Genomic DNA, 10,000 nt, shown 5'->3' with positions numbered 1-10,000 from the left:
TCTTTGGGAGAATTTACTATTTCTTTAATTGGCTTTTCATGCTTTTCGTCATCCACTGCTCAGATTTCCCCTTTATGTCTCGCTCATGTTCTTTGATTCTATCTTGCATAGGTCTTCCAGTCTCGCCGATGTAGACTTTACCGCATTTATAGGGAATCCTGTAAACCACGCCATCTTGTTTAGTGGGCTCGACAGCGTCTTTCGGTTGTACTAGATGTGATCTTTAATGTAGTCTCCGACTTGAAAACAGCGCGTATGCCTTGTTGCTGTAGGCAGCGGCAAAGTTGTTCGCCGCAGTGGACTTGTACTCGATCGTGGGCTCAGAAATGCTACTCGGTTTCCTGGTCTTGGTAATTTTCTGCAATAAAGAAAAAGGGTAACCATTAGAGACAAGAATAGAAGACAGGTGTTTCGTCTCCTTGGAGATAACAGAGGGTTTTGTTACGAGACGTTTGGCGAGCTCGTAGAGGCACTTGACAATACCGCGTTTTACTGATTGCTGGTGGTGGGAATCATACGCTAAGTAATGATCAGTGTGCGTAGGCTTCCTGTATACGCTGGTGGTGAGCTCGAGGCGGCCGTCCGGATCTCCTGAAACTGCGGTGTCAAGGAAAGCGAGTTTGTAGTCGTTCTCTGTCTCCATGGTGAAGCAAATGGAAGGCTGCTGGTTGTTCAGATTCTGTAAGAAGCTATCAACGTTTCCGCGATCCAGAATGGTGAAATTGTCGTCAACGTACCATTTCCAGATCCTAGGTTTGTAGGCCGAAGTAGTTGTTGCCTGTTGTTCGAAACTCTCCATGAATAGGTTAGCAATAACAGCGGAGATCTGGCTTCCCATGGCTGCTCCTTCTAATTGTTATACTGGAATTATGTGGATCTCAATACGAGATCCAGGAGATCATCGATCTGAGCAGGAGTTAGTGTATTGCGTCCGCAAGGCTGGGGTCGTCCTCTAGTTTTCTTAGCGCGGTTTGTACAGCGGCGTCGATAGGAACGTTGGTAAACAGCGACTCTACGTCAAAAGACGCCATGATTTTGTTGTCTAGGATAGTCTCGCTGCTAATGGTGGATACGAAGTGAGCAGAATTAGTCACCGCGAAACCCGAGTTACCTGTTAAAGGAGATAAGATGTTAGCTAAGTAAGCAGATAAATCATATGCGAAGGTGTTAACGCATGACACAATAGGTCTTAAGATCGGCCTTGGGAATCTTTGGTAAACCGTAGATTCTAGGCGGCTGTTTGTGTCGAGGTCTGAGTTTGTTGTAAACGGCCTCTGATAGATATCCGCTTTGCTTCAAGGTTAGTAGCTTTTCGGACAACTTCCGGCTCAGACGGTCTGTCGGGTCTTTGTTGAGCAGCGGGTACGGTCCCTTCTCGATAAGGGTAGACATCTTATTGTGATAGGTGTTGGCATCCATGACTACGCTGGTGCGCCCTTTGTCCGCTGGGAGCACCTTGATGGACTCGTCCTCTTTTAAGCGTTTAAGGGCGCCTTGCATTTCCTTCGTGATGTTGGGCTCAGGTAGTTCTGCCTGTTGAAGGATATTGTTAACAGCTCTCCTGACCGTGTCTGCTTGTTCAGCGTCGAGTTGTCTGGTGGCTGATTCGACCTTGGCGATAATTTCCGTGGCAGGGATGTACGCAGGAGTTACAGCGAAGTTCAGTCCTTTCTTGAGCAGGGCTATCTTGGCATCGTCGAGGGACCTAGAAGATAAATTAATCCTTTCCTTTCCTTTCACATATTTTTTTATGATTGCTAACCTTTTAAGGCCCTTAATATAAACGTTGACCATGAAAAATAAAAAGTAATTGTTAGCCACTGTCATTCATTCAGTCCTCAATTGTTAATGTTATCATCATTATTGTTGATGGTGTTGTTGTTGTTATTATTGTTGTAGTTGTGTATTATTGCTATTATTGTTACCATTTATAGTATCTTAGTGCATATAAAGAGAGAGTATTTTTAATGTAATGTTTACAAAACGAGCAGCAGTGTTTTATCGGGGTTTAAAAACACGAGGCGTTGCCGAGTGTTTTTAGACTCGATAAAACACGTGCTGCGAGTTTTTTGAACGGCTTCAAAAACATTCCACAAAGAGCGTGTCCCTCTGGACTCAAAACAATTGTTCAAATTGTGAGAGGTGAATATTAGCAGACAAGAAAAACAAGCTATGCCGTATTAGTATTCTTTATATAAAGAACACTAACGAGGAGTGTTTTATCAGGATATAAAGCTCATACACTCTGCCGTTATGGGGAAGTTGAATAAGAGAGTGTGGAGCAACAACCAGTTGGCTGAAAACACCAAGCTCAAAGTGTATCAGGCGTGCGTCCTCAGTACCCTGCTATACAGCAGTGAATCCTGGACCACATACGCTAGACAGGAGAATCGCCTGGAAAGCTTCCACCTCCGCTGCCTCCGACGTATCCTGGGCATTACATGGCAGGATAAAATCACCAACACTGCAGTGCTGGAGAAAGCAGGCTCCCTCAGCATGCACCTCATGCTTTGCCAGCGTCGGATGCGTTGGCTCGGACATGTGCACCGCATGGAAGATGGACGTATCCCCAAGGACATCCTGTACGGCCAGCTAGCCTTGGGACGCCGCCCAGCAGGTCGCCCAATGCTACGCTTCAAAGATGTCTGCAAAAGAGACATGAAGTTGACAGACATTGACCCGAACAGTTGGGAACTCGCGGCAGCTGACCGCGGATGCTGGCGCCACACTGTGCATGAGAGAGTCAGGAGAGGGGAGGAAAAGAGGAACCTCCAGCTGGAGAACAAAAGGGAATAGAGGAAACAGAGACAGCAGAGCCAGACCTCAGACCAGCCGTCCGATTTCATTTGCCTCACTTATGGCAAGGACTGTCACGCCAGGATAGGTCTGCTGAGCCATTCCAGACGCTGCTCTCAACCAGACTGATTTGATAAGACAGGGCGCAACCATTGTCTCCCGAGACAGAAGGATGCCTACTACTACACGTGACGTTTTATCGGTGTTTTGATATGCTGTTAGGCTCATGAAGTATTAATGAGCTCTCGAATTGTCACAACTATCTTGATCTCTGCTTTTAAACTTGCCAAAATACATATATGTTTCATAATTTATGCAAGAAAACTATAACAGACACGCGCAAAGGCCTCTAGTCGAGAAGGAGTCTTTCCAATCTCGACCCCAGAGCTCTTGAGAGAAGAGCTCTGGGGAACCCTGAAACAAAGTGTCTTCTCTTCTTTTCATGAAGAACAATCAAAAGCGTCTAAGCGTCTCTAATTGGTGCATTCATGTTAGCACGAGGAGTGAGCAGGCGCCATAAGGTTCAAATAGCAAATTTTTAGGTTGTTATTTTGACAACTCATCCGGAAAGATTCTGCTATACTAAGACTTTACAACTCGGTATCAGTGATCACAGCGGCTTCTCGCTGTGGGGATGAGGTAAGTGTTGTAATGACTGTACCTCATCGGGTGGAGTTAATTTGACCTCGGAACCCAAGCTCTGTGTCTCGTGCGGCGATCAGTAGCAGTTAAATTCATCAGCTATCGTGGAAATCGAAGCAGAAAATGCTCATTTCCAGCCAAGTGCGTGGGGATTTTTGACTACGAAACATTCATGGAGGTTCGCAAATGATGTGGCTTTAGCTTTGCGTGAAAAAATCTTGGCTGGGATGGATTTTCGAGTTGCAAACCGCCTCTGAGTTGACAACGGTCGAAATCTTAGTGTGCAGCCTTGACTTCGTCTTAGAACATTGAAAACATGGACTTCCTGAAACTGTGAAATAAACTCCAAAAGGCACAGGAATACACCAGAGGTGAATCATTTTGATTCATTTTATTGAATGAACGTTAAATTGAGCAATTTTTAGGCTTCATAATCGACTGTATTTTATTTCCCATACAAAGTCTTACAATGCGTTTAAATTCTCAACGGCTGTCTGTAGTGACGCGAGCTTGGGCTGCCTATGATTCGACTGATTGAAGATGGGCGCCTCATTACTGATAGTATTGATGTCGCCAATCTTCTCAACGATTATTTCATTCATGCAGTACCTAGGCCTACCCACATGTCCAACTTACAGCCAGAAGAGTTTAAGACTCATTCCAGTGTTATAGCCATTGAACAGAAATTTAAAGGACAAATGAGCTTTTCATTCACTCCTGTTCGGGATTCTTACATCAGAAGGATACTTTCTAGTATCAAAATTAATAAAGCCACCGGTGCTGACGGAATTTCTCCACGCCTGCTGAAACTTGCTGAGCCAGGAATTCTCAGTTCTCTCACAAAATTTATCAATCGGTGCATCATTAGTAGCTCCTGGCCTACAGATTGAAAATTTCCATTGTCTCTCCGATCTACCAAAAAGACAGCGAGACTCTAAAATCTAATTACCGTCCTGTATCTGTGTTTTCGGCTGTTTCAAAAATAGCCGAAAGAGTTATCTTTGATCAGCTATACGAGCTTCCTCTTGACTTTCTCAGTGAGAATTTGTCTGGTTTCCTGAAAGGACATTCATGTACAGCAGCCCTTCTCAAGACATGCGAAGATATTAGAGAAAATTTAGACTCTAACGAATACTCTGCAGCATTTACTATAGACCTCTCCAAAGCATTTGACTCTATTAACCATAATTTGCTTCTTGCAAAGCTTTCAGCGTACGGTGTAACTGAAGACGCCCTTCAACTTTTATTTTCTTACTTGACTGATCGAAAGCAACATGTCAAGATAGACGGTAATTTGTCAGATTGGCAAATTATGAAGAGTGGAGCTCCTCAAGGTTCAATCTTGGGCCCCCTTCTCTTCAATATATATATATATATATATATATGAATGATGCGAACTTTTCAAATATTTCGTGCTCCTGAAGATTTTATGCCGATGACACTACGGGGTACTCTTCAAGCCTTTGTCCATCCACCTTGCAAATAAACTTACAAAACAACCTTGGTCTACTCGTCTCCTGGTTTCGTAAGAACTTCCTGGCACTCAATCATAGTAAATCTCAATCCATCGTCTTTAACAGAGCAACTCTACCAACGCCCTTTGTTATTGACAGCAATGAACTGGATTACGTTTCACAGATCAAGCTCCTCGGAGTAATCATCGACAATTCACTCTCTAGCACATATTAAAGAAATCTGGCGGAAAGTGAACACAAAAGTTTCAATTCTTCGTCGCACTGGCAAATTTATACCCTTAGATATTATGATTAAATTGTACAAAGCATTTATTCTGCCTCACTTTGAATATGTATCACCACTGTTCATAGGTCTAAGTAAAGGTCTGTCTGCAAAACTAGAGTCAACCAACGCATTCGCTCTGTGGACTCTTCTTAATCACTCTAAATCGACTGCTTATGAAGAGTTACTTAACATCGCACATATTAAAAGCCTGGAACACCGACGCATAGAACAAGCACTGATACTCGTATACAAAAGTATTTATGGCCAGGCACCGAACTACATTCGGGAAATGTTTATCCTGCGTAGCAACGGCTACAGCCTACGGGGCCATCTAAAGGTTGTTATTCCAAGACCAACCTCATCTTATATGCAACATTCTTTCACGTACCAGGCTAGTAAACAATGAAACAATCTACCAGACAAAATAAGGATGTCGGAATCCCTTTCTACATTTCGGAAGAACTTACAAAACATACAGTTGTCTTCATCGTATGACTGCAATTGTATGTTTTGTAAATAGACAGTCTAATCACCAATATTTTCTTTTATTAAACTATTAATTATTGTAATCGGTTATTCATTTCAGTTGATTTAATTTTTATTTCTTATTTCTCACTCATTACTTGTACATGTAAGATTATTTAAATTATCACATTGTAATTTTTATGACACATTTGCAAATTACTTACTTAAAAATTACTTACTTACTTAGGTATAAGAACCCCACGGCGCATGCTCGTCTACACAGTTTCCCAGAGCCTTGGGTCGATCCACGGCTGTGGTGACGAGAATGAAGTCTTTCATGATGCAGGACAACGCCACACTCTAGTGCTGGGGTCAATTCAATAAACCTTTTACACGTGTAATTTACAAGTGTAGCCATTGTTTTAGAGTCTGAGAACAATAGCTACACTTGTAAATTACACGTGTAAAAGTTTTATTGAATTGACCCCAGCAATGAACAATCAGCCACAACAGTAAAGGAATTGCTGACATATGCAGCTGAACCAGTGATTTATTATACTTTTACAGGAAGAAGGAGAAATACAAGCAAAAGAGCAAAAAGATGAAGAATATGATGTTAAGCCTGGAGATAACGATTCATCTGCAAATGGTAATAATAATGATAATAATAGCAGTCATGGTCGTCACGGTCATCCTCATCGATGTTAACGTCGTTACTATTTATTGGTAATGAAACAGGGCATCTGATAAAGTGCGATAAAAAAATTGTTAATTATGCGGCATCGCTTGTCTGATTTATTCGGCAAATTATGCGATTTTTCTTTGCTTATTTGTAGCTGCGATTATTGGTTCTAGGGTTTAAACCCATCTTCTGCACTGGTAAAAAGTCGTTTGCACACAGACAAACAATAGGCAGACTGTACTCTTAATTAATTTTTTTATAAATAAATATTTGTTGTTGGTTAAGTGAAACACAAGGGATCTATCTCTGCAGTGGACTATTGTAGCCTTAATTAGCTCAGCATACAGTACAACCCCCAACTTTAGCTCTTCTTTGGGGATCTTCTATCCTTCTATTATTTTTGTTTTGCACCAATAGACGACTTTCATAAATACCATACCACTCGGGTAGAATGGTAAAAACTTATTTAAGGCAGGCTACAAAGCCCTTCAGGTCCTGTCACGTTACAATTGATTCGAGGCCGTTTCGTCGCTTTGAGAGTTAAAATTGCATTGAAGTGTGGCGTTTTAAAGCTTTAAGAAACAAACTATTACAAAGTCTCAGCTTTTTTATTATGCTCTTAGTGCGAATTATGAGGCATCGTGCGGAAATTAGCAAATTATGCGGAAGTCTTGTCAAATTCCACAAGATATTTAAATGCTCTCTATTCTGATTTCCACAGCTATATGTTCCGGAGAACTATTTCACTCGAATTTTTTGGGATAGGCTATGTTTTTGAAAATTTATTTATAATAATCATTATGACCATCATGCTCAGCATAGTTATTTACGTGCACCTAAACTCAAACCTTTTCACGCTACTCAGGTAGATGTCTCCATGGGTGCTGTGGTGAAAGCACTCACCTTTTTATCATTATGGCCTGTGTTCGAATGCGGCCTTGATGCTGTGTGTGGTCTGACATGTTTTCAATTGAGCACTATGATCTTCCCTTCTCAGCAAGAACCAATATTTTGATATGATTTGTTGTTCTTTGATTTGTAGTCTTTTCAATTAGAAAAGCAACTCTGCCCAGCTTGATTCACTGCAATAAAATGGTTAATATTACCTTTTTTAACGCGAAACTTGGCTTAATTAATGTGCTTTCATCTTGACCTAAGATCGAGGTTACAGAGGCAAAGGTTCCTTCATGGTTTGACGTCACAAACTTCTTTCCGTTGTAAAAACGTTTTGTAAACTTGAACGTAATGATTATGTCAGATCGAGAATAAACCCATACCCATACCTCTCTCAACTTTGTCGAGGACCAAAAGGACAGATGGTTTTCTAACTTTAGGTAACTTTACATCTAATAATACGTGAAAAATCGAGGTGTGAATAGCGAGATGTTTGTTGTACGGGCAAAGGAAAAATAGATGAGCCGGTTTAGGCACACTTATAATAAGTGTAAAAGACACGCGCAAAGGCATATGATTGCGAGATACTCTTTGTTGTTTACTAAACATACCATGATTTTCTCACTTTCGCCAAAGGTAGCTAAAATTACTTCGGATAGCTACTTTGGATACAATTCTTTACATGTTTAAGGTCGTCAAACAAAGTTTTCGCGCGCGCTTTTTTCTAAGGCAATGCAGCGCACGTGCAAGGATGGCAAAAAAATAAACATGGCTTTAACAAAGCAATCATTTCATTTTCTCAATGCTTTCGCTATCTGTACTATTTCTCCTCATAAATGAACAAAGTGTTTTGAAGGTTTTAGTCTTTTATGAGAAATGTATGTTAGAAAAGGCAGCGATGCAAAGAACTCCGCAATTCGCAGATTTTTCTTTGTTATCGAAAGAACCCAGTTATATGCAGCGCATGCGTAGTAAGTTAAACAAATGCTATTGAATGCGGAGTATCTTCCTCGGAGATACGCCTATTTCTCGAGAACCGCTCATTAGAATTTAACGAAATTTGGCGCAAAAATACTTTAGGAATAAGTAACTGGCGTATTGAAAAAAAAAAAACTTTAGCAGAGGAAATTCTATATATTCCAGTGAACCGCGCGCCGGTGGCTCAGTTGGTTGAGCACCGGGCTGTCACGCGTGAGTTCAACTCCGGCCCGGAGCAAGACTCAGGGTCTTTAAATAACTGAGGAGAAAGTGCTGCCTTTGTAATACACCGAATGCAAATATGGCAGACCACTCGGGCGGACCGGGTCGAGTTGCACGAAGTCACAGTCGAGGGTAGTTAGGCCACGGCTTTTCTCTGTTGTTTTGGTTTGCGCGAGCTAACTGAGGAGGATGATTCTGGGAGCTTCTCTCGCTGGTAGAGAGCCCCAGATATTAAAATGCGACGAACTTCGTTTTTGGCTGAAATGTAGAGGCGATTCATTGAAGGGGTTAAAAACAAAGGCAGCGCTAGTGAAGAGGAAAGGCGGAAGATCGCTCTGTGTTTCGCTATGACTTGTCAAAATACCATACCTGTGCAAAATTGGACTATACGAGCTAAAAGTAACTATATTTTCGCTTTCAAAGGGTCGAAGAGTATATCAGAACTGGCCGAGACCAAAATACATTTGATCCCGATCCTCACAACGTTTATACAAAGCGCAAGCAGCACCGAACTGCGAGTGGAGACAATACTTCAACTACTATAAATGCGCCGCAACCAAACTAACCTTCGAATCGCTGGTTTGGTGATATAAAACGAATGCCTTTTTTCACCCGTACCGAGATGAACAATCACATCGCAAAGTCAGGGAAAAACATTGATTCCAGCAAAAGCCACTCAGTATACCTACTAGTGTGCGAAAAGCAACAACGTTTTTGAACGACGAATATTTCATCGTTCTTCTTTCGAAGGCTCGAAAGCTCCTTTTCAGCTTCTAACAGTCTAGCCTCGAGATCCTCGACTTTCTTTCGTTGATCCATTTCCACGTTACTCTCAACACTGATATCGGGCTCATTTGTTTTTCGTTGGCTCCACTTGTAGTGGGAAATATTTCATCTGAACTTTCAACAGCTGATGACGCGATGTTAATTTCAGAAGTAGGGTCGGATGTAAACAATTGTTTCTTCGAAGATGCCGGCAAAGGTAGCCTTTCGGTTGGTGCTTTTCTTTTCCTTGGGGATTGCACAGACCAAGCAAATCGTGACGGTACACTTCCCTCCACAACATAAGTTCGTCGAGCGAGCGACTTTCTCAGATCTTCTCCTCTAAAATGCAAAGAGCAAACTTTCGTGTCTCCAAAGATTCGCCAGTTCTTTCCTTCCTCTCGTCGGATCGCGTGAATCCACTTCTTCCTCAGTAACGGTTGATTTGGAGATTCAAAAAGGGATACTCTTCTCCAGCTGGCGATTTTACACCTCAGCTGGTTACATTGAGGAACACAGCAATAAGTAGGCATCGCGAAAATGACAAAACACGCTCGATGTTTGCAAGTTTCTTGCGACGTGTAGTCAAAACAAAACGCATCGGCTATATACCAGCGAGAGAAGCTCCCGAGATATCCTCCTCAGTTAGCACACGTTCAGCCATTCGCGACAACCAAAACAACAGGGGAAAAGCCGTGGCCTAACTACCCTCGACTTCGCGCAACTCGATCCGGTCCGCCCGAGTGGTCCGCCATATTTGCATTCGGTGTATTACATGCAAATGGTTAGACTCTCTAGTCTTCTCGGATAAGGACGATA

At 42.1% G+C, this 10,000-nt stretch overlaps 1 protein-coding gene and 1 pseudogene across 3 annotated transcripts in view; one reads left to right on the top strand and one right to left on the bottom strand.

Moving 5' to 3' along the window:
- Positions 1-10,000, top strand: part of LOC138025061 (uncharacterized) — a 23,967-nt gene that overhangs the window by 6,455 nt on the left and 7,512 nt on the right. For 2 of the 3 annotated variants that reach the window (XM_068872315.1, XM_068872313.1), the window contains exon 2: positions 6,211-6,292. In XM_068872315.1, the coding sequence (XP_068728416.1) occupies positions 6,211-6,292 (82 nt within the window). Of the gene's footprint in view, positions 1-6,210; positions 6,294-10,000 lie in introns of all 3 variants that reach the window. The other variant, XM_068872314.1, reaches the window with a different exon arrangement.
- Positions 708-2,135, bottom strand: LOC138025063 (uncharacterized; annotated as a pseudogene).

Source organism: Montipora capricornis, chromosome 11 (genome assembly GCF_036669925.1).
Source record: "Montipora capricornis isolate CH-2021 chromosome 11, ASM3666992v2, whole genome shotgun sequence".
Lineage (NCBI taxonomy): Eukaryota > Metazoa > Cnidaria > Anthozoa > Scleractinia > Acroporidae > Montipora > Montipora capricornis.
Note: the sequence above shows the minus strand (reverse complement) of the source record. Positions and strands in the feature narration are given on the sequence as shown.